The sequence below is a fragment of the Bombus affinis genome, chromosome 14 (assembly GCF_024516045.1).
Source record: "Bombus affinis isolate iyBomAffi1 chromosome 14, iyBomAffi1.2, whole genome shotgun sequence".
NCBI lineage: Eukaryota > Metazoa > Arthropoda > Insecta > Hymenoptera > Apidae > Bombus > Bombus affinis.
In genome coordinates, this window is record NC_066357.1 from 5,059,936 (window position 1) to 5,085,765 (window position 25,830).

The following is a 25,830-nucleotide window of genomic DNA, read 5'->3' on the forward strand; positions in this document are numbered from 1 at the left end:
GACGACGTGAGACAGAGGTGAACAAAATCCCAACCCAAGAGTCTTCAAAATGCTGCTTTAAATAACTAAAAGTGTATACAGCTTACAGATTTTGCTTGCAGACCTGTAGCTGCATATAAAATGTCCGAATGCCTACAGGCAGTAAAACAATACTAACGATTTATGATACCGATCATGACACGTGTCTCTTAAAATCTCAACCGATCAAACTACTCGATCGATCTTTCTAATCTCGTTACGCGTGTTTTATCAATTGTACGAATTTTTAGATTCTAAATTACCTCTCGAAGCACCACATGACTATCAAATACCAAACCTAATTCTCTATTGCTAATAACCACAGACTAGTAACTCACGAGTCTCGATAAGATAGCTCGAAAACGTGAGAAAAATTGAGGAAGACGATTCTTGGATGACGAACCAACATTCGTATCATTGTATTAAGTCGTTTTATAAATCTCGTCGCTTTTTCGCTAAACTTTCACGTGAAATTGCAGAAATGTACTACGAGCTCAATCGTCAACGTGTTCTACCTCGTTCCCTGTCATCTTTTTTATCCAAATACGAACGTTTCTATTCTTAATTCATCGAACGTATCTGATTCAGGATCCGAGCAAAGAGGTTTCAGAATTTCCTGCTTGGAACTTTGGAAAAACCATCGTTAGCGTGTCTTTACATCTGGAGTTTGTAGAACGATCAAATTAAAATCTTTAATCTCCACTTTCGCTTCTTTTTTTTTAATAATTCAGAAAGCATACAGTCTTAATTGGATTCTCTTAATTGGATTGCTATTCTTTCACTATTTTATCAATCTTCATCAAGTTCACGCCTATTAAGTACCAAGTGTCCATTCAGAAAACAGACGCGTCGCAAATGCTCTCAATTCGAGCTTTCGGTTGCCATACTTTCGCTGTTCTATCAATCTTCTTAAAATTTCCTAAAGTAAACCAAACTAAACTAAATTCTCTCGACTTAAGCTCTCAGTCGCCGTTCTTTCGCCGTTGCATCTTCCATCAAGGATGCGAGTTCAAATTTACGCCTGTTAAATACCAAACACCGACGAAAGAAGCAAACAGTTAAAAAACCGTATGCTTCTTACGTAAAGAATAACGTTCGTTGAAGATCGATGAGAGAAGAAGCGTCGAGACTTATAAAACGACCCAATAACTATCTCTCGGATGGACGCCGTACAAACACAAGTATCGATTAGTAGATCATCGCGGCTCTGGAATCGCCAGCCAAGGGTTGGACTTGTTAACTCGAGCGGAGACGCATAAACAGCTGTGAGAGAGGAATGTGTGCGGCAGGAGGAGGTGGCACGCAACAACACAGCAGCAGCAACGGGGACTGATCAGAACAACGTTCATCCACGATCGACAGCCGTCAGAGAAACCCATAGAAACCCGCGGTTCGACAACTTACAATCGCGTGCTGGACCGTGTCCGCGTTGTTGTTAACGACACTCGCGGCCATTGCGCTCTTCGACGCGTCTTTTCGCTCGCTTTGACGAGTACTCTTCCTATACTTGCTGGCGATTATATCCGTGGTGCTAGGCCTCATCTTCACTTGACCTCCTGCAGCCAATTGACTGTAAGTCTCTTCCATGGCAGCGTACTTCTCGATCAAACTCTGTATCTCCTTCCTCTTCGCTACTCTCTCGGAGATCGCCGGATCACTTTCCTCGGAATCGATGATCGGAAGGACGCTGATATCGTTGACGTTTTCTCTAACTACGCTACTCGTTGGTGTCTTGTCAGGATCATCGTCCTTCCTCTCTTTCGACACCAGAGGTTCCACTTTCATCGGCCGAACTATTCGAAGAGCAGCAGACGAAGATTCCAGTTGTTCGCTTTTACCGTTTCTGTACGGCCTCACTTTTCTCGTACGCGTCTCCGCATGGCCAGATTTGTGTCTGCCGTATCTACGATACGCGTCTGAATTTTGTAAAGCGTGTTTGTCTACACGATGATAGCCGGGTGTTTTCTCACGTTTGAACTCTTTCGCGGTGGGAGATCTCACGTAGGGATACGCTTTTTCCGAGAGCACTACGCTCGTTTGGCTCTTGATCACGGTTCGGGTCATCGAAGGTTCCAGGGTCTTCTCGTCGCGGACAAACGGGCTGTCTTCGCGACGATAATAAGCGTGATCTCGATCTCGTTCGCGGGTGCGTCTGTACTCGGTGGACGGTCGATCCGTATGATCGTGATGCTTCTTTCTCGAATATTTGTCCAGGATCGTACAGTACTTGTCCTCTAAACGTGCTCTTGCGCTGTTCAATTGACTGACGATCGGCGATGGTCTTGTAACAGATGGTTTGTTCCCCACGTTGTCGTTCACCGTAGACATTCCTCGTACTCTGGTGGTTAATCGTTGTAGGAGATTCGAACACGAGTCGCTGAGGAGCTGAGTGACGCTCGTCGTGGTCGAAGAGCGCGCGTATCGACTTCGCCGACCCGTCGAACCTTGACGAGACGTCGACATGTTGTCGCGTGGCGCGAAGATGAACATCGAGACACAGTTTCGACGTCCACGCGGCTATCTGTTCCGATTAATCCTTATAAACCTATGATTTCGACGGAAATCAAGTAGAAAATTCTCGATAGTGCGATTAATCGTTCTACAGTTGCAAGGTTTCGATTTCTGTCAGAAGTAAGTTGAAAATCTTGGTCCAATTATCCGCTCGATTGGTTGATTCTTTCAAACCTTTTATCTTCATGAGAAATCTTAGTAAACCTAAAGAAAATAAAGTAGAAAATCTTCCAACAATTTGATCGATGGTTTAACGATACCTGTCAGAAGCAGATACAAAATTCCTCGTCTAAGTAACTAGTTCATACTTCCAAAACTTGGATCTCGATGAAAACCAAGTGAAAGATCTTCGTCCAACGGTCTAATCGATAGGTTTCGATAGAAACCAAATAGGAAACTGTCGATTCAATGATCCGGTGCTTGGCCACTGCTTCCAAATCTTTGATTTCAATAGAAACAAATAGCAAACTGTTCGTTCAACGATTTGGTGCTTGCAAGTGTTCGATTTCGATCCGAATCAACAAAAGGATCTTCATTCAACGATCTGATTAATCGATTGTTAATTCCAAAGTTTCGATTTCGACTAAAGCCACGTGCAGAATCTCCAGCCAACGATCCAATGATTGATTGACGACCGAGTCTTTGATTTCGATAGCGATTCTTAGAAAAGTTGATCTAAGAAACTGTTCGTGCAACAATCCAATGGAATTCAACTTCCTCGACTACATTCCACACGGCAGCTTCCTTCGATAATTTTGTTTGTTTTCGCACTTTGAATCGCGCGATTCGATACGCGTCAGTTTTCCCTCGCGTGCGTTTCCTCGAATATCCAACGCGAGACAGCTCCTCGGACCGCGGTTACAACAGGCTTCAAGGTCGTGCCGTTAGAGCTTGCGGAGTGTCCTCGGCGTGACACAAGCGACGTATCTTTACCCTGTATCGCACAACGGCTGCAAGAAACAACAGTCGACTCACAGATTCGATTGGAAAATCACACATACACACACGCGCGCCAATACACAGAAGACGATCGAGAGACCGAAAGATTATACAGATTACTCGGAAGATTAGAAAAGCGACCCAGCGACGATTGCCGGAGAATTTCGACGCGGACCTGGCCGCAGGTTCATCACTCGGCCGTAGGTGCGAGCATCGTGCAACAGGGACGCCGACGAAGGCACTAAAGAGAAGCACGACCACAACGGCGGTCACGGAGACGACGGCCGACGTCGACCGTTCACGAAGACGAGGAGGAGGATTCGGTGCGCCCCGCCAAATACTCTCGTCGCACTAAAAATACCGGGCAGCGGTGGTGAGCTACACTCTCCGACCATTCTACATCTATCTCTGCCTCTCTTCCTCAAAACTCTTCGTACCTCGTTCCTCTCTTCTGCCGATATCTATTCCTCTCTCTTTCTCTCTCTCTGTCGTGTACGAAAACGAATAATCCGTGTTGCGATGAGGAACAGAAAGGAACCAGTAGGAAGGAAGAGACGAAGAGGAGAGAGTGGTAGAGTATTACGTAAATTTGTCCCTCGCTTATTCGGAATGGCGAAGTTCGGCACGCTCCTCAGGATCGGGTCTTGGCAACGTCACCGCTTCCTGGTGCACGACGAGGTCGGAAGAAGCTTACGGTGCATCATTGTCACTGATGGCGTTTAGGCTTCTGGTTATTATGGCGCGGTACGGTCGTGTTCTCGCCAACTCGATATATCGTAGGAGTCGAAATTGTATTGTACGTAGGTTGTTTCCAGTGCATGGATTTTCACTTTCAACTGTTTCATCGGTTACTACAGTTCCTGGACTGTCGAATTAGGACCACACGTAGAAACTTTATTTGGGGAGTAACCGCGGCAACTCTCGCTCAAAAGTCTCAGGATAATTATTACGTGTTTGCTTCAGACCGAGAAATATTAAACGATCACTAGAGGAGGACGTAAAGAAACACCGTCTAATGTGTATGACATCTAATGTGTATGACAAAAGAACCGATTAATGGATTAACAGGTTCACTAGAAAGTACATTTATATCGTTTGAAGCTCATGATCTACATCAGATATCGAAGATTTGTGAAGAATAAAAGGTGCTTAAGACTTTTCAGCGCGCAAGTGTATGTCATATATACTCATATTATGTCAGATAAAGAGCAAATTGTCCTGAATTGTAAAAATTGTTATTAAATACATCCGTTTCATTTATTATTCCATTTTGCCATTAAAAATATCTCTAAGCCTAATTAAACCCTCTGTACTTATTTTTTACTGTTACGTTATCAGATTCGGGAACAAAGATTCCCCACAATTTGGGCAAGAAAAATGTTTATCAAGGCAGTAAAGATAATACGAAGACCCTATATAATCCTCAAATGGAGGCAAATTAATATAGGAATGAATGAATTTGATTTCCTATTAAAATTCCGCCGTGCCTCTCTACTTTACTAAAAAGGTAAAAACTATCGTAAGTTTCGAGTGATCCTAATTCGATGGCCATGGACTGTACACGACGATGTGCTGTATGAATAGGGGGGCGTTTTCGCACACGCGTGCCTGATGTTTCTTAGTCTCTCGTTCGTTTTCTGTCTCTCCGCTGCGCACCTTGACACATATAGAAATTACGAAATCGGAGGAGGAGCGCGGTTCGAACGGGAGCAACGGAGCTTTCGTGGCATTAAATTCCGATCTACGCCGGTGACGGATATACGTATTGCGCGTAATTAGAGCGCGCTCCATCGGTTTTTGCGAGATCGTTGCACCATCGAAAAGATTCTGACGTTGGAGTGCAAGAGGTGGCGAGAATCGATGCTGTATAGTACGACGGCTTGACTATTGGTGTTCATTATCGGTGTTCATTAGTAGTCGTAGAATTTCTAGTTTGGCTTTTGGTTCGTTAGAACGCTGCGAATCGATTTTTGCGAGATCGTTACACCATCGAGAAGATTTTGATGTTGGAGCCCAAGAAGCGAGCTATCGATGCTGTATGGTATGGCTTGACTATCGATGTTTATTATTATCGTTACGTTCATTGGTATTCGTAGAACTTTCAAGTTAATTTTGCTTAATTAGAACACGGTGCATCAGTTTCCGCGAGATCGTTGTACGCAGGCACAAGCTAAATTTCAATGATGCTCTAAAACGTGTCATTGGCCTCCCACGTTGTCAAAACATCGTGTAGATATGTTTCTACTTGGGGGTAAACATACTCGTTAAGAAACTCGAACCACTAATGAACAATGCGAGTATTCGGAGAATCGTAAAACTATCAAAGTGATAATTGGCAAAATAGATAAGCAATACAAATTTTACCATCACCTTGAAGAATATCATCTATCGAGAAGTTCGAATAACGAAAAGCAATTGATGGTCGTGAAAACCCAATGGACTATCGATAGTATAATATACTTATCGGTATGTCAAACAACATTGACACAATTTCTTTTATATCTCCTAACGAAAACAAGCTGATATATAGCGTAGAAAATACTTGCGCTTTTACAACAATAATAATTTACTCGTCTAGCAATGAATTTATTTATTTCCGGTCTTGTAATTTTGTTTACGATAAATGAATAAATATTAAAAATAGAAGGCAGTGATTTGTACCGCGTAGAAGAGGAATTAGCGTGTCTTCACTGGTAGAATATCACGATAAAATTGCTTTTTAAGGGCTAACACGTGATAAAAAAAAATTCTCATTTGCATTTATCGAACCATGTGGGTCTATTTTTTTGTTTTTTTTTTTTTTGTTTGAGAAGTACTTTATCTTCAGGTTGTTTGATTCATAAATTATGAGTCAGACAGGGAAGGTTGTTCTAATCTGACAGAAAAAATATTGGCATATTCAAGCAGTGATATCTAAATCTGGTGAATACATCCACACGTCGTATATTATTCCTAATACTACTAATCGTAACTTGTATATCATTGAAAATATCTTTCTGATCACAGATGATTCTCGTAATATAATGACCAGATGCCGGACACCGTCATAGGAAACAGTTCACCAATTGCTCATCGGCCAGATACTTCTTCCATAAGCAAACAAAAATCGGCTATACTGTATCTCAAAAATCGTCATACGATATCAAAGAACAACTTTATGGAAAGTATTTGATCGTTATATATCGACTGATTATTAATAGACTGCGGCTCTTTATATAATTGTCTTTTGAAACCCACGTAAAGAAATGGAATCTAAAATTTTCTTTCGTTTCTAGATGTTGTAACAAGTATTTTACTTCCTATTTTTTTATATACAATTGTGCATTCTCTGTATTTTAATATTCACCTGCTATTCATTGCTATCGATTATTAATCATAAGCCTCCTGCGTCGATAAATCAAGAAACAAACATAACATTTTTCAAATTCTTGTTAAAATGTGAATTGCACGTTAATCGAAAGCTTCCTTCATAGTCGAAGTATACTATTCGTAAAAAAAATCGTCGAATTCTAAATTCTAAACATCGGACCAGCGAAGTACGTTGGTCAGTGGAAGAGTTCGCGAACTATTAATAAAGTCTGGGCCTTTTGTCTTCAAGGTCGCGGATTCGATGATATCGATGTCGCGGGTTTCCTACAAAATAGTGGTATAAATACGCGTCGCGTTAGAAAATAACGGCGCAGTTCATGCTCGATTCTCGCCCACCAGTTCGCGTTTCACGCGGAACTTTCCTGGCATCAACGGAAACCGTTTCTGCCTGCGTGCATCATCGGCCGTTTCCGGGAGAGAGGAAAATAAAAAAAAGCGATGATTTAGAGCCAGCGTGGTGGAATTAGCGCGAAAATATCGCGTAAACGTTGGTTTAACGACAAAGAAGAGCAACGTTTATGACAGCATTCAATACACGAACAATATGTCTCTGTCTCGTTCAGTGACTGTTGTTTGATAAATGTTCAAAACCAGTTTTAAAAACATCTATCCGCCACAGAATCACCGCTAGCAAATATATATTTAGTCAGTGAAATATTTTGAACAAATTCCACATCATAGACACGACTGTGTTACAACGAAGAAGAGGCTTAGAAACGATTCTGTAACGTACATTCTGAGAATGAGAATATTTTTTTGACAAGATTTCTACTCCTCTTTAAGCTTCCATGGCCGAATCTCGAGCTTCGATGTTTATCTGCTTGATAACAGGGTTGATAAGGAACTTGTTTTTCCATTGAGAAATATATTTGATTTCGCGTGATTAAAAATTGATATTGAATAAGTACAGCGTACAGTTATTCGACTGATTTTGCTAAATTTTGTATTACTTGTTCGACACAATCGATTATGCGTCCTTTGTGTCCTATAGAGTTGTATGTCGAATCAACGACGTGACGTTCATGGCTCTATACTACTTGTCTGACAGAGCCACTGACTCACAGCGACCTATACTACTTATTCGATACAAACGATGACGCACTGTATGCGTCCTATGAAACTTAGCGATCACAGGACATAATGTTTATGGCCTAATACTACTTGTCTGATACAGCCATTGACGTACAACGTGCAAGCTATACTACTTGTTCGATACAAACGATGACGCACCCTATGCGTCTTATGAAATTTAGTAATCACGGGACACAATGTTTATGGCCCCGTGTTACTTGTCTGATACAGCCACTGACGCACAGCGTGCGACCTACATACTTGTTCGACACGAACGATGACACATTCTATGCGTTCTATAAAACTTGTATAATCGTAAGACGCATTGTTTACGATTCTATACTATTTGTCCAACACGACTACTGACGCACAGCGTGCGACCTATGCTTCTTAAATGATACAAACAGTGCATAGTTATTAATCGTGCCAATGAGAGAAAATAAATTTGAACAAATGGATACAAGTCAAGAAGTGAACGAATTATTGCGACATACAACCTCACATGTACTCTAGACAGAATTCCAATCTAAAAATTGGTAATTCCGTTTTATATCTTAAATACCATTAGTAATGTTCGTGATAGGCATACGATGTAAATTACAATTACAAATACCCTGAAATTAACCAAAACTATCATATAACGATCACTTGTGAACGAAAAAGAGTTATCCAATGAATCTGGGATCAAATCCCTAAAGCAACTAGGAAGTGGAAAGAACAAAGGCCGCGAAGAAAGAAGATGAACCGACCATACCACTGCGATCTCCAACTGTATTTCTCCGCTCGACGTTCGCACGCGTGTTTATCGTGGTCGTGCGTACGAGCCTGCCAAATATAACCAAGAAGCGTGAAACGCGTGCGCCACGATCGCATCGTAAGAGCAGAGGCGAGCTAGAAAGCTCGCGGCGGGCTAGTCGTCAGCCGGCTCGTTTAAATGTTAACGCGAGTGGCTGGTTAACTAGCGCTTTACTCGCTTGCTCTTTGGCTGTTTCATTGGCCCGTTCCGTGTCACCGTTGCTGCTGTCGCGCTATGGCAGAGGGCCAACCGAAACAAGTACACGCGTAGGCGAATCGCGTGTTAGGCTAAGTTCTGGCTTAGGTAAGTTTTATCCCTGATATTTGTCAACGACGTTCCATCCTTCCCTTTCACAGACGTAAAATACGATCCTATGTCTTTGTGTTGGTGTAACAGTTATGCTGCGCAACTATGGAGGAAGAAAGTGTTTTGTCAACTCTCGTCAAACAGATGTAAGGTCTATTCGGATCCTGCCATTTATTTCAATATTCGATTGAAATCAGATATCTTATTCTAATTGAAAGATAAAATTCTAATCTGTACTTTTGTTTCCATAAGATTTAAAGAACGAGATTCTACTGGGGGTCCGTTTGTATCTGGCCTTCTAACAGATTAAAGAATCGATCTATGGTAGAAACAACGTATATTAAAAAAGCTCATAGTTTCTCCATAGTTGGGCAGTGTATGTACCTACCGAGATATCCGTTTGAATGATTTTGCTTTACACGTCATTTTACGTAAATGAGAAAACAGATTCACATGAATAGGACCGATAGAAAATATATCCAACAAATATCTCATCATGGACAAAGTGACTCGACTAGCGAAAATCTCAGGAACAACCCTATTAAACATCTTTGCATCATTATCGACTGTCGGTAATTCAAAAATATTCACTAAAATTGAAAATAAAAGCAATGAAGATTCGAAAAATGTCTATTCTTTCGTTGACTACCTCTGAAATCGATGTGTCGTTCGACTCTGGTGTCACGTCGAGCTTGGTGTCCAGTTCCCTGGTGGGTTCCACGTTATTTCCCCGTTGCACCCAAGGCTCCCATCCCTGCCTGGGCCACCACGACACCTGGTTCCCAGGCATCAACAAGTTCACCTCTTGGCTAGCCATCGTCGACGACGACGAGGACGAAGCCGAGGGTGGTCCACCGTCAGCCAAGCCACCGCCGCCGCCACGCACGCACCAGCCTCCAGAATGATCCAGGGTGAACAATACTATCTGTTCCTTTCCTTTCTGTTCCCGTAGCAAATCAATACAATTTTCGTATCGTAGGATTACAAGGCTTTCGTGTCGCTCTCACAGTCGCATCTTGCCAAGAACAACGCGTATTTCTAAATCCAGGTTGTGATCGATTCTGGGTCAGCTCGCTCAGATCTCTCGAGTTACCTTAATCGACGATGTGTAAATATGTACCTCTAGATTCTATCTCTCTGTTTCTTCTAAATTCTAGATCTGTTGGTTTTCTACAGTCTCTGATAATGCACACTTTATGTACCACTTGTATAGACGAAATATTTCTCTTCATTCAGATCTGGATGATCGACGTCCGGATCATTACCGGGGTCTTGGCTTCTTTCCTCTTGTTTGGACGATCGGCTTCGACCGCCACAGAGTGATTCGTGGTGGAATTTTCTCGGAACCGACACGAAGGAGGAGCAAGAATGATTTTGTCTTACGCGGGTGCCTCAGCTTCCGGCGAACCGGCTTCCCTGCCGGCGCGTTTCCCGACGACGATGCGGAGGACGACGGTGTTGCGCTGGCCATCTGGCGCAAACTCGCACTAAAACCGCGGCGAAACCGCGTGACGAGTCCCCCTCGAAAATAGTCGCCGGTCGAAAATAGCCGACGCTGGCTAAGAAAGAAGAATCATCGGCATTTGCTCCGGGTACACGCGTCGCCGCGCTAGTTGCATCGCGGCCTTCTCCAGAGGCTGATTCCCCATGTGTGCATCGCGTACCGATCTTCCTCTATCTTCTTTTCAGTCTTTTTCTTCCACTAAATCGTTTCCTCCTTTTCCTATTTTCTCTCGGGTTACGTTCGCGCATTGCTTTAACTTTTCTCGCTCAATTTACGCTATCACACTCTGTCTGTAAAAAAAGGATTCCAAAGATTCGCTTAACATCTTTTCCGCCGCCATTTCTTCTACATGGATTTTACAAATTTATGAAATTTCAACAGATTTACGATAAATCATTGCTCGCTCCTTGATGGGATAATCGACGGTCTTCAAATACCGCAAAAATCCATCGCTATGTTCCTTCTACCTCCTAAGATAGATGTAGAATTTGACTTTTTCTTCTCGCTTCATTCCGTTCTTCTTTGCTCTTTGATCGGTCCCTTTCTTTTGCTCATGTCCACGTATTTATATCGTCCAGAGTTCTGTCGAACGAGACGCGCAAGAGACAACACGGATATCCTTGCTTTTCATAGATACCGATAGTGGAGACACGCAGGAGGAGCGAATTGTATACGCGGGGGATGATTCGCCAGATCTACGTTCGAGCGAATGCAATGTGGAAAATTCGCGAGAAGATAATGGACTAACCGCAAAAATCAAGGCGTGTGTAGGTATACACCATGTGTAGACATCCTATGTTCATATATCTATATTCATTATATCGTGTATTGCATTGTGTGCGCGTATGACCACGTGTAGATTTTTGTTAACCATTCACGAACAGAAACCTCGTATGACGCACGTCTGTAAATAAAAGTCTGTATATGCCTCGTAGAATTTTATGAACAGTCTGTAGACATTCAGAAACTTGATGCGATGTACATCTGCGGACAAAAATTTGTATGCGTCTCTGCATAGGATTTTATGAATAGTCTGCAGATATATAGAAATTTATATTCACGTTTTGTAGAATTGGCGTATTTAAATAAAAAGATAAAGATATGTACACAAGTATAACTTTATATACTTTACACAAAATTCACATATTTGTAAATGTTTGTATTGGCATTGTTTACAGGTATGCGTTCGTGCATAAGGATTCTGATATCTACAGGCAGCCTGCATGAATTTCTAAAACATGCACACGCAATATATTATAATATGCAGCACACGATATAATAGTTCACGCGCAATACTATTTGCAAGTCTGTACACATCTTGGTAACTGAACTTTCCATCCCTTGCGTGTACGACATTTACAAAAGAAGAAGAAAAATTAGGACAAATTACTCATACTTTGGAACTTTTTGCTCCCGTTAATTGCAGACTGCAGCAGATGTGATTATTTAAAATCATTATAGTTCTTTTTTTAGTACAGCCTTTGTTAAACATACATATATATGTTCTTCATCTTTAAACACCTAGATTCAACGAATATACGAAAGGAACCACCAAGTCTTCAAACCATTAATCTTTGAATAAAAAGAATATTTTACCACCCAAAAAATAAAGGATATTTAAAGTATACTTATATCGGTATAAACAATCTCTAAAATATAAATACATACCAATAAACATCCTCAAATTACATTATATTAGTTATCTATCTATTATTATATTAGCTATATATTATATTATATTAGCTATCAAGTATCTTTTTAATCGAAAGAGTACCACAGTACCTGCCATTGAGCGTGATACTGTAGGAAATGAGTGTTAGGGTAAATAAGACCGCGGGGAATGGTCGACAATAATCGAGACCGATTTCTCTAAACATCTATCCGAGTTTTGTCCCCGTAATATTCTACGATATTATCAGACGCGTGGAAATGTGATCTCAAATAGTATATAACAAAATGAAATCTAAAGATACATCGGGCAGAATATAACGACGTCCGCGTCGGTTGTCGGCGCCATTCGACTCACCTGACTTCTAGAGGATGGTGAACGATGCCTGTGTCGATCCTGGCTAGTCGACGACGAGGCATGGTGACGATAGATCCTTGCACGTCGAGATGAAGTGGGATGCGCCAAACGGTCACGATCGCGATCACGATGTCCGCCGTGCTGGCGACCGCTACTCGGTGATCGACGATGACTTCGCTTGTACCGTCTTTCCTGGCTAGTTCCGCGGTCGTGCTGACGAGACCTCAGCACGCGCTCTCCACTGAAATTGCCACTAATTAGTCTTAGGTTTATCACAGCCTCTGAATTAGGCGTTCGTGTGAATCTGTTCACTGCGAGATATTGGTCGTGAATGGAATATTGACAGAATAGAGAAATTAATGGAATGGATGGTGATGCAGGAAAATCGTATGACAATTGATGATAGATAATGGATGGTTCGGTGATTTTTAATAGAGAAAATTTGTTTTTATACAAAGTTTGAGAAAAAGTGATCTGTAAATTTTGATGACTCAGATACTTGAACTACGTATTCAATTGGTACTAGCTTCTTTTTAAGAGGTTGTTTCATCTGCTAGTGGCCTTTAATGGCAAGTCTTGTGCTTGATGTATATATATATTAGTGGTTATACAGTCTCTTGAAGCACGAGAGAGTAGAATGAAAGAATCTGTTGATGAAACGAAGCGATTCATATGGAGAAAAGAGTAACATTCTGACCTAATGTGGTCTTCTCTTTGCAGATAATTAATAGGTCCATATAAATTTTGAAAAGAAGATTAAAAGTTTATCTAAGTGCGTAAAGTATGAATAAACAATAATAGATAATGATAAAAAAAATAAATCATCTTTGGAAATAAAATGTGATACCAGAAGATTATGTCTCTCAGATAATTATGTTCCTCAACTTCCTTATCTTTCTTTGTCACTAATTTAAACCATTAAAATGAAAATAAAAGTGTTTCCAACAATTAGAACATCTAATTAATACTCACACGTAATAACTTTTAAATGAAATTCAGCCTTAAGTAACATTTTATACGGTGTTTTAATAGTGAATTCTGATACATACGCAATCTACAATTAGAAACTCGGGCATAATTGTTGGAAACAATCTCGCTTTCACTCTACTACATCCATAGCTGGCTGATAAAAAAGAGAGAAAGGAGATCTTACGATCTTTCGACGTGCATTTTCCTCCAAATAATAGCGACAGTTTCTAATTACATGCTTAAGAGATCAGGTATATATTTTAAAACGTAGCTAGAATATCAAAGTAACTTGATCTGCATAAGGAAGCTGATAGAACGGCTGGATTATCTACATCTTAATTTACAAATATCCCGATCTGCTTGAATAGAACTTTGTTTGATTTATCGCAACGATCTTGTATTGTATCTCGCACGATGAATTAACGCGAATTAAATAGCTTAATGATTTACGAAATACCGATATTTGCGATAAATATCAATTGTTATTTATATTTCAGAGAGTTGGCGATTAATTAATTTCCAAACCTTTCTATTTGACATTCGAATTGTAAATTACCTGTTTACTGTAGATTATGTACGTTTTAAACTCCCATTAGTACTTAATTAATTTTAAAAGCATAAACACGAAAAGAGAAGGAACAAAAGCTATTTGGAATAAATTATCATACAAGATAGCAGTTCGCTCGAAGCAAAACGGTAATTGTTATAAACTTTTACAAAGTATTCGTAAATATTTCAAAGACATTGCGGTACATTTTAAAAGTATATATCAAAAAGTACTCGTGTAAACATATATAAGCAATACGTAAAATTATACATTAATAAACAAATAAATAGCTTGAAATCTATCCTTAACGAACATTTACTATTCGATTCTAAGATAATAATCTCAAGCTTCCAAAATGAGATTATACAGTAAGAAGAAAATAGTCAGATGTTGTGATTGATTGTGTATAAAGAAAAAGAAAGGTGATGTTTATGATTAGATATGATTTTCCAAATTGTTTAAATATCGAATATATTTAATTTACAAACGGAGTTGACTGAGAATCAGGCATAGCCTGTCTGCTACGCAAAATGTACACGGGAGCATTTCAGCGCAACAGCGAGTTGACCTACTTTGGGTGTGTCTGGCTTCAAATAGACCATTTCACTTAAGAGTATTTCGCTGACGCCTTCTGCAACGTCTTGATCGAGTCCAACGCGGCAGAAATCCTAATTTCAAGGTTAAACATTCGCAGCTGTTACATCTTTCATCGCTACACTGCGTTTCATAGCTGTAAAATCTTCAGGTATCTCTAAAAGGGTAGACATATGCAACGATATCCCGCTAACAAAGAAAACATCGTAATCTTGTTATCTACTAATCTTATTTTTGTTTAAATTCCATCGCAATAAAACGAGGTTTCACTGTCTGATAAGAGTAACAATTCTTTCATACTATCCCTATAACGTTTATGAAATTTAGTGGAAGCAATATATTTTACTTCAAGAGAAGAACACAATTATAGAAATATCTATAGAACAACAACTTCCAATTCTTTTGTGCGCAAATGAAGTGAAAATTTAAGAAATTTCAATACCACTGACAAAAGTATGCTTTGTGTGCAAATAAGAATTTATGATCTAGGATATCGGATAAAGTATACTATATACAAAAGAACCTAAGCGCCACTAACGGTGCACATACCATTGCTTGTAAAACCACTGATCTAAAGAATTCTCTTCTAAATTTCCAAGCCTTTATGAACAGGTTTCTCGTTAAAGTCATTTCGAAAGTTCAAGATATTACACTTTCCCTTAGAACATCTTATTTGATGTTTATAAACTATATATAATGTAAGTATATAAAATACAAATCATTTAAAAAAGGTTCAGCAAATATTTAAGTATCTTAGATGTCTATGTGTGTGAAAGGGAAAAGCAAAGTTGCATAAACACGTACTAGAGTAAAGAAATATTAACTTTTGTATGACGGAAATGAATACAAAGTAGATGTTCAATGTATCCTCCGTATAATTCAAGGCAAGTACGTATAGATGCATCTTGACACAGATTGCCTCCATCCAATCTTTCCTCTTCTTTCGACGTATATGTTAAGTCTCTTGGAAACCAAACTAACTAGTTAACTCAACTTTTGTGAATTTTCTCGCGAAACGTGAGAAGTTTATTTGTCGATAGAAGATCGTATAAATAATTGTAAATTTCAATGTGAATTTTATTACTTTTTCTACTCTTTAATTTACCAGCTCGTGTAGCACTTATATTTAAATTTTTATGACCTTCTTGAAATACCTTGTACATATTGCAAACAAAAATACTAAAAGCATACAAAACAGAATTTAGAAGCATTGAACTGTTCAGATAGTGACGAAAGGTGTATTACTGTTTGTTACTTCTAACAAGCCATATTAACTGCAAGCGTAATTTCGTTCCCGCACGAATAAATCGTGGGACAGAGAAGAGAAGCACAGTGATACAAAAAAGGCTCGAAAATTCGCGACTAACGATGATTCACGCACAGGAAGTTGCCAAGATTTTTAATCGGCCATCGTCCTAACATCGTGGCCTTCAATACCAAACAATACCTTCTTCCCAAACAGACCGATAGGAATCGAAAACAACGTTATTTGGCTGAATGGAAAGTTTCTGCGTTATTATCATATTAAACCCTCAAACAGTTTCATTGTGAAAATATACTGGAATTATTGGTCGATCAAACAAATTCTTGAAATGTAGAACAAACAGGTAATTAGCTTCTTGTTCTTAGAAAGCGATGAATGTTTCAACATTATTAACATGAAAAATTGTGTTCTTTAATCTTTAATAGTTAAGGATACTCTCTGAAAAATGAAAATCATAATTATTTGGACAGTGTAAGCACTTGTTATACTTTACTACGCTTCCAAAACCAATTAATAAAAGTTAATAAAAGATCATTTGGCTACTGTGCACGCATACGATTTCTCGCTAAAACAACGAAACAGTTTTCATCGTGTTTATTATTCGTTAGAAATCCGGCGTCTCAAATTACAATTATTCAAGCAATATCCATCAACTTTCGACGTCGTCCGAATAATTGTAACTGCTAATGTACACTTACGATATTTGTACTAGTCATGTAACGATATTCGAATAAAACAGAATCGATAGATAAATATCCAAACAAGTTGCATCGCACAGAAGATCGAGAAACTTTCCATTCGATTTAACACACGATCTAACACACTCTTCGTTCAAACATGACACGCACACGCTACGCATATACCGCTCCAACGATTCCACAAGATACGAGCTCGCTCATCATCCGTTATGTACAAACCACAAACAAATCTTGGTGCGTGTCGAGTGCAACGGTTCAACATTTACGCTCCTCGATCGGCGTGGAATGGCGAAAATTCTCTTCTTCTAACTCTCAGCCTTTCTCGCATCAATCTCCAGACAAGAACATCGGATACAAAACAGAGGAGAGAAAATAAAAGGACGAGACGCAGAAGTGTGTTCCGTCGAGGAAGTTGTTCTCGATGTAAATCACTCTGTGACGAGCGTATGGAAGAGGAAGAATCACGCGGACCGAGACGGCATCGCGACGAAACTATGCTAAGCCAATAAGGATCGGCGAAAAGTCGCGGATGGTCGCCTCTGACTGCGAGTTTTCTGCTGGTTCGTGCGTTGGAACACGGCCAAACAGTCCTTCGAAACGCCGACGGGAGAAGGTGGAATTGATAGCGCATTCCGTGTATCCTTCTCGAAGGATCCTCGCGCTAAAGAGGTCATAGGATTATGCGCAAAAACCGCCCTCTTACCCGCAACGCTACCTCCCACCCCAAAAACCGTGCCAAACACAGCGGATCGTCGCAGAAAACAAACAACGTTTCTCTCTCTCTCTCTTCGATTTCTTCTGGCGACTTTTAATCGCGTGAGGGAGTCTAGTCTACGGTTTATCGCACTACTTTCTTCCTTTTTCTTTCTCTGACGTTACGATCGTCGACTAGAGGGATGCAAGGTTAACGTGTAGGCGGTTTGCGAGGGTGGTTTGGATCGATTTTGCGCGCTGTGGGTTGCAGAACGTTTGAGTAGTTGACTAAGGAAGAAAAGTTTCTTGGAGAAGGTAGCTTTTTAGTGTGAGAAAGGTTAGGTGTTTCTGATTTTTTAGTGTTCGTGTTTTTATCAGAAGCAAAGGTATTGTTTTAAATGGAAACAAGTAATCATTATACTTTTTATATTTTAAATTTACACCTTAGACAACATGATACTGGTGGTTTGGTCCTTCGGGTTTCATAGGTGTTTTTGTTAGAAATGAAAGTAGAAATTAGTTATAGAAGCAGGATCGAAGTCACGAAGAACGGAGAATATACCAGTGGCTCGCTGCACGAATATTGCATATGAAACTTGAGTTTTTATATGCAACAAATTTATCGTATTTAACGTACATAGGAATATATTTTAAGAACAACGATCCATTCGTCACTGTCACGATCCTTTGTCGCTTTATGTTTCTGAAGGTGATCAATGCGCAATTTGCAATGAATTTTCTAATAGCGTTAACAATGATAAACGCAAGAGAAGTATTTATTTCATCGTAAAGTATCGTTTAAAACTGTTTTCCCTCGGAAACGCGAAAAGCGAGCGTGCAATATATAAATTTCAAATTTCAAATGACATTACTTGTTCCAATTTTTAGATTATATTATGTTTTTGAACATAAAACGGAGCGCCGAATAATCATCGAGCGAGACGATTTTAACAATTTCACGCTCCACCAGTTTTTGTAAAATAAACTTAATAAACTTAACAAATTACAACCTATTTAAACGATAAGTGTTACGTGTGTCTTTGGTAAGGTTTTACCACATTTTTACCTACGCTGTGTATAAATAAACATATATAAATAAATTGCACGTATGTCCAGATGAAACATTAATGGAACAAAGAAACATTTCTCATTTGCAAGTGTGCGACATAATTTACAACACCTTTTCCACTCTCCGCATCCAAGACACCTATAAAACGACTAACAATGATAAATCGCTTATTAAACAGGTTTCGTTGGTTCTGTTGTAGGGGACATTTCAAATATACCGTACCTTGGTATCCAGGAAGGGCGACGAATGGAGGCGTAGAGGACCGGCATCCTTTAACTTCAGTCCGTCTTGTCACCTGAATTACAATGGAATCATCGCCTTTCGATATGTTAAAGAACAAACGTCGATCGAAACTGATCGAACGAAGAGAAGATTTATCGTTCGTACGAGTCGAAACAAGTAAATTTCTTGATGATCGACGTAACGTAGGATCGAAATAGTTCATGCATGCGAAAAATACCTCGTCGTGCGTTATACACGAGCGTGTTTACCACACGAGAGAACGTTTTCAGTTACGGTTACTATATTTAAGCCCCTGTAGTCCTCGTTTCACTGACACATCATCGAAGAGAACTTAAAATAAAGTCATCTCGAGAGTCTCTTTCTCTTGATTTTTAAAAGGACTGAATTAAAATTATACTTGAGTCTTCTGGATATAAATATATAATGGACTAGCTCTATCGAAAATATGCTTATATTTAATATCTATGGCAAAATTTGGTAATTAATTAAAGTAATTAGAGTAGCTAAGTAGAAGCTTGTTAACACGTTGAATGCCACGCCAGTTTTGGCGCCACAATTATTATGAGATACATATCATGTTGAAATATTACCTACAAGAGATATGTTACGGTGTATAATCAACATTAATGAATTTTTTGCCATTATCAATTATCTCATACTGTTCCTTCGCGTGGCTAAATACGTTACGTTCCAGGACCTACCACGAACCATAATCCATCCCTCGGTCATAATTATTTGGACCCACAATAATCCTAAAAAACCTTCACAAGGTTTAGCATTTTTTACTTTACTGTCAAGGCCCTTAATTGCCATCAAACATCTTTCAGGTAGATACTTTCCTTAGGGTTATTGTTCACTAAGGTTCACTGTCAGGAAGCACACATAGTAGATCTATATTTCATGTATAAATAAAACTATTTTTATAACTTTTATACTACATTTAATTTCGTCACACCATTGTAGTAACGATGGTAATAATACAAAATTTATAACTATTGATATACTAAACGAGACTGGAGAAGGACTAACAGAACCAAAAACAATAATAGAGAAGAGAAGGGCAATACAAGACGGGGAAGAACGACAATAAGGAAGCAAAAAGTTGCCATAGTTTTAGAGACAGAATAATTAAGGGAGTGCAATATAATAGAGTGAATAAGAGGGCAGGTAAATATATAAGAAGCGAAATAGGTAAACGATATGTAAAACCGAAAGCTCGTCCAAAGCCAAAAGGCACGGACTAAGCAATAAAAAAAATAAAAAATATAACTATTGATATTTCTTCAAATTATGTATTTCTACTAATCTTGGTGCGCCGGTCACCGGTGACCCCCATGGCATTCAACGTGTTACGGAAAAGAATGTTAAGTATGATAGCTGTAGATCAAATTCATTCGTAGATTTTCATACTTTCTTCTTCTATTTATTCATTTGATCTGTAACCTTTGGTTTATGAACCGTAGAAGATTGTTAGAATCGTCAAAGTTAGAGTAATTGATTTTATTTACAGTTTCTTTGTACTGTCATTCGCTTCGTGAAGAACATGGTCCGTGAAAAGCAGTCTATCTAAGATATTTACAGATTTATTTATATCTTAAAGACAAACACTGCGAAGTCATTGTTGTGAACGTTGTCAATTACCAAGCGATCTATAGCCGTTCTTAGAAACAGTTTCTTCAAGACATGTGATTTACCGAACGCTGATATTATGCGCCATACCTGTACGTTATTCAACAACATTTAAGTAATATTTTTGGCGCAAACGAATGGAAAATCTAATTATTCGCAACCTATAAATTTCTACTTCTCCGCGTCCAGGAAGAATACGGTGTGTAGAATTGAAATTAAAGGCAAAATTGTAAAAGTTTTGGCGTCACCAAAATTGTCACTTTTTCCATGAAGTGAGAGACAGCACAAAGAAACTATAAATAAAACGAATTATTCCAACCTCAACAAATCTGGCAATTTCTTTTTCAAAACTCCTCGTTACGCAGCTTATTTAGAATCTAAGGAGACAAAATTATTAAAATGTTGAAACTATTAAATTATTAGATCTTAACGTTTACAATTTAGAATTTAATATCCACAGAGATAATCTCGGATAGAGGATTTATGTCACATTGTCGCTGCAGAAAATAATCGCCAAGCCTCAAACCACCATTAATCAAATTCATACTTCGCAAATTCTACGGCTGTACAATTTCAATGAACAACAAGCAAACTTTCAAGTCACCATCGATAAGAACTTCTTGAAAACAAGTCACGTGTCTAACAAATCTGAATTGCAAATGAGATCAGACTCGGTCCAAAGTATAAATAGCGTTTTCTATGGTGAAAATAATATATTACGGAAGACTTTGTGGCTGATCGACGAGCGAAATTTGCGTCGGATCGAAACCAACGACGTCACACACGCGTCACACGTTACACGTGGACAAAGATTCTGTGGAATGGAAGTTCGAAAAGAACGAGTTGTTTCCTTGAAGGAGAAGGAAGTCGAAACGAAGTAGTGCGGAACGAGCAGGAAGAGGAAACGACGAATTTGAAAAGAAGCTCGAAGGTCGAACGCGGCTCGAAGGAGCTTTCCCCGGGTCTTGGTACTGAAACTTTTGTTCTGTGTTAGACGATTTATGCGCAACTTGCCCAAGAAGGAAACCAAGGCCTTGGTCTCGTCGAAAACTTGCCCGCTTATATGACAAACAGCTTGTCATTGTCGCATTTGTAAAAGATAAGTCGAATCGAAGCTGTCACTTTTTTACTTTCGTATTTGGAACACCGACGATCGTTTGCAGATATATACTGACGTATGTGGGTATTTTTGGATTGAAATGTATCGATCGAAACTGCTAAAAGACGCCTCGCGGTTAATTAAGACTTCTTTGAGAAGATTGCGATCGACGATTACCGCGGAAGAAAATTTCCAACGTGAAAAATATTTCCTTTTCGTATTTGCTCGTTCGTTATAGCTTTTACAATTTTATTTTGTATTTTACACTATATTGGAGATTATTTACCGAGGCAATTTGAAGTTAGCCTTTGCTGCTTGAAACGAGAAAATTAAAATGCTTTGTAGAAAGGGGAGCATGACATAGAAAAATATTTTACCCCTTGAAATTAACAAAATTACAATTCTTGTGAGAAATTAAATTATTAGCGGACAGGCTTTTTCTAAAGTATCACATCTAATATATACAACGATTCATATTTAAAAGAGCTATCCTGCTATTGTACGTGTACATAATATCCAGAGAAATTAAAGTTAGAGAGGGAATACTGGTATGGAGAAGCATATTTCCTGAGAATTCAAAGATACAACAGAATATCGCATATAATAGAAAATAAACATCTATAGTAGACAATACTCAGCTGACATAATATATACTGCAATAACGTGTATGTAACTCTACCATCGCAAACGTAGCATTGAAAGTAATTGAACAGATGAAATGTTGCAGAGATGAGGGAGATGCTGCTACCAGCATAAGCGTAATAATTTTATGTAATATCTTTGCTTATATAAGCGTTTCAATCCTTTTGAAATATCGGATGCCTCGTTGAGTGGCAAAATCAATTGATTAGGTAACTCTTTAATTATATATGTATATAAAGCAATGCGCCCAGTTAGACAAAGTACATAACGTACTACGGTCTATTAATGCAAGCACACCTTGTATAATCTTATAGAAAAGAAGATTATTTCTGGAACTAATAAAACTATGAAAAGACTGACCCATATAGGGAAAAAAAAGCAGGATAATATATTTAGACTTTTTGAAATTTATTACCCAGGCAACAGAAAGGCAGGGTATTTTTAGAACTTTTATTTAAAGTAAAACTATGGGGACGCTTGTTCAAATTTTATTTACCAATCTGGCTAAAGTATACGAGAGACATGAATATAAACGTGAAGGATGTGACGAGCATATGAGAGCACTGTAAACGTTTTCGACTCGGTAGATATCGTGAAATCTGGCACGATCCGTAACAATTGTATGTTCCTTTACGTTCAACTATGACCTTTTATGTTCTCTCGAAATTCCAATAAGACCGACTATAATGAAAATTTATAGCAGCATTAAAAATCAGTGAAAGCTATCGAAATACTTCTATAAGTTTCGCGATCGCGTTTCCTTTTACGAGCTGCATACCGTTCTTCGATACTCGGACGAATAATCATTTATCAGATATTTCGTCGTCGATATTGTTCTACCGACAGTTCTTTAATGGTATTCAACAATCGTCAGAAATTATTTGATACTATTAGCAGCATAAAAATCTTGAAGCATTTCCAAATAAAAATATAAATATGAATATACTAAAAATCTATATTGCACCTATTTCCATCTCATTCTATCACTTCGAACTTCTAAAAATCACTCCAAACATTATCTGATTTAATTAATTATTATTTGAATATATATAAATTATTATTATATTTCTACTTTTAAAATACCACATACAGTTGGCATTCTGACCATACCGAGCAATTTTGTCATACTAAAATTAGCAGAAATGACTTCATACCAAAAATAACATAAAAGCCGGAAAAAATCCTCGAACAAAAGTAGAAAAGACGCCGAACAAATATTTAAAATTCGTATTACATTCGTTTCAATGAAATTCCATCGTTTCGTTTCAGGTTTCATCGACACCTTAGACCTTTAGAAACCATTACTAACAAAAATTAATTTTATGTATCACAATTATCACCAGATTAAACCAGATAAAACGAGACCTTATGAAAAAGCAATTTATGACACGTACCGTTTATTCATAAGCCAATGCTCATTTATTAAACGCTGACGTCCACCCTTCGCGAGGAATTCCCCTATTACTGCAAGGCTGATCGAAACTTTTTACGAGCCCTCCAGATGGATGGGCAAATAAAGAGAGCACCAGGAGAAAATAAACAAGGACCTACATACCTAGATTCTAAGCTTGATTGGTTTTCTCTGCGTTAAATTTATTGTTAACAGGCTCTATGCTGCGAGGAAAAATAGATTCTTTTGACAGACCTATCATTTCCAATGACAACAATACGTTACAATCTGTGGTTCAAGAAAAAGTAACGCTTATAAAGTATCATTAAACAATCTGTTCTTTCTTTGGAGTTATTTTATCGATATAATATAGCCAGAAATATCTTTCCTTAATGGGGGGAAGTTTTCTTGAAATTATTCTATATTATGGCTATTTCAAGATTTAATTGTACGTAGCTCACCCTGTATGTTTCTATTATTCTATGAAATCATACATGTTCATGCATCTTTAAATTTTTTACAAAATGCACAAAGAACACTCATAATCTATTTTTAACATTTAAAATCCTTTCTAACTTCAGTCTCCTTTATGCAATAAATGTTTATCTCGTTTATATATTAAACGACAAGGCGCATTTAAAATTTAAAATCCTTTTCATAATTTCCGGTTCAAATATTGATAATCTATCCATAAAATTCCACCTCGAAATCTTTCCTCATTCCATTTACCTCGTTTGTATATTTAAGGACAAGATTCATTAAAAATGTTTAATTCTCTTTAGAATCCAAACGTTCATAATCTATTTATAAAATTTCACCTCGAAATTTCTTCTATTTGCAGTGTATTTTGCGCATGAAACTTTTGTCCCGTTTATATATTTAACGACCAGATTCATTTAAAATTGAAAATTCGTTTTTACAATTCCTGATTCAAACGTTCATAGTCTATCTATAAAATTCTATCTTGAAATCTCTTTTAATTTCAGCGCATTTTGCGCGACAAATTTTTATCTCATTCGTATATCGAAGAACAGAACGCATTAAAAATTTGGAATTCTTTTTCCGGCTCTCTGCTCGAAGCAAAGCAACGACCAACACGCACAACCGTAAGATCTTAATCGTGCAGAGAGTCGTACGATGTTACGAAAGAAACCAAGGATCGAGAAACGAAGAAGAAAAACGTAATTGGCGTAAGAACGAGCGTTCATTAGAGACGACAGGTTTTCTAGCTACGACAAAATCACAAGAAAGATCGTAACGTAACAATAGCGACGTTAAACGGGGACTAAGAATTTTTATCGTTGCGGCAGCCAATTTGCCAGAGTACAAACGGTTTCATCGGGAGCCTTGTTTATTATCGTTCAATCGCGTAAACGCGTGCAGCTGTGTAATTAATTAGACCGGTAACGAAGGTAATTAACTCGAGAGCACGGTCTCGCGTTATGGTTGAAGATAATTAGGAAGCTTAGATTTTACGCGTACCAATTGCATCTCCAACTGGCTAAGGATTCTTTTGTAGAACGTAATTTGTAGAAACTCTTGATTATTTACTGTGATTACGATTATGTAGTTTATCATCTCAAAATAATTACTCTCGGAATTTCTTTTTTTTTTAAGTGGGCCTTGTGGGGCTTTTAACGACTTGCCTTGATGGTTTCTAGTGTGTTACGAATTTTTACTAAAACATAATTCGCAATCCTATTTTATAGAGGGAATTATACAATAGGTCAGCCTTGCACGTGATTGTCTCTCGCCTACAGACAATTCATTTGTTAACGAGAACCAGCGAAACGTGCTGATAAATGATTCAACGGAAACAGGCTATAAGATCGCTTACATATACATTAGCAGCAAGCTTTTAGAGAAATATTCTCTGCGGTAGCCGTAAATAGTCAAATTTTCTCGAAGTTTTCTTCGTGTAAAGATCAACCGAGATTATTACAAGATTCTACTTATTGAAATTAATGCCAAATTATCGAGCAATAAACTCTTCCTTTCTTAGAACGTAACCGCTTGTACAATGTTTTCCAATCAAACACAAAATCACAAGTGTATCTAATTAAAAAATGGTAGAACTGCTAAAGAAACTTTCGAAAAAGTTTTTCATTTAAAAAGAGAAATACCATCAGCAACCAAAAGGAAAGAAATAAAATTCCAACAATTCTAATAAAATAATTCCAAAATTCCAGTGATATAAATTACTGTATGACGAAATTCTAAATAGAAGCGCAAAAATCCTTTCATTTCGAAGGAACAAAAAATGACTAGCTAAGCTAAAAATGCAAAGAAGCTGTTTCTCCGCTGGTATCTTCTCGACCCATGGCATTACTAAACGTCTACGAGGCTACGTTTCTCAGTCGTTCCTTCCTTATTCCCGGTCGTTTATCACGATCAACTGCAAACGCGCAAGAAATCGCGGTACACCGTCGGTATATACAAATTGCTATCGGGCG

The 25,830-nt window shown here is 38.3% G+C and overlaps 1 protein-coding gene and 2 long non-coding RNA genes across 5 annotated transcripts in view; 2 read left to right on the forward strand and 1 right to left on the reverse strand.

Annotated features, from left to right (window-relative positions):
- LOC126923879 (dual specificity protein kinase CLK2) overlaps positions 1-25,830 on the reverse strand; it is a 42,066-nt gene that overhangs the window by 9,431 nt on the left and 6,805 nt on the right. For 2 of the 3 annotated variants that reach the window (XM_050737765.1, XM_050737763.1), the window contains exon 1: positions 1,423-5,072. In XM_050737765.1, the coding sequence (XP_050593722.1) occupies positions 1,423-2,508 (1,086 nt within the window). In that variant the 5' untranslated portion in view covers positions 2,509-5,072. Of the gene's footprint in view, positions 1-1,422; positions 5,073-12,540; positions 12,782-25,830 lie in introns of those variants that run through there. The other variant, XM_050737766.1, reaches the window with a different exon arrangement.
- LOC126923935 (uncharacterized) lies at positions 5,361-6,676 on the forward strand. Its single transcript, XR_007713355.1, has 2 exons — positions 5,361-5,509; positions 6,475-6,676. It is a non-coding gene; the product is annotated as an uncharacterized LOC126923935 (long non-coding RNA).
- LOC126923930 (uncharacterized) lies at positions 6,767-11,793 on the forward strand. The gene is made up of 2 exons (XR_007713350.1): positions 6,767-9,007; positions 11,148-11,793. It is a non-coding gene; the product is annotated as an uncharacterized LOC126923930 (long non-coding RNA).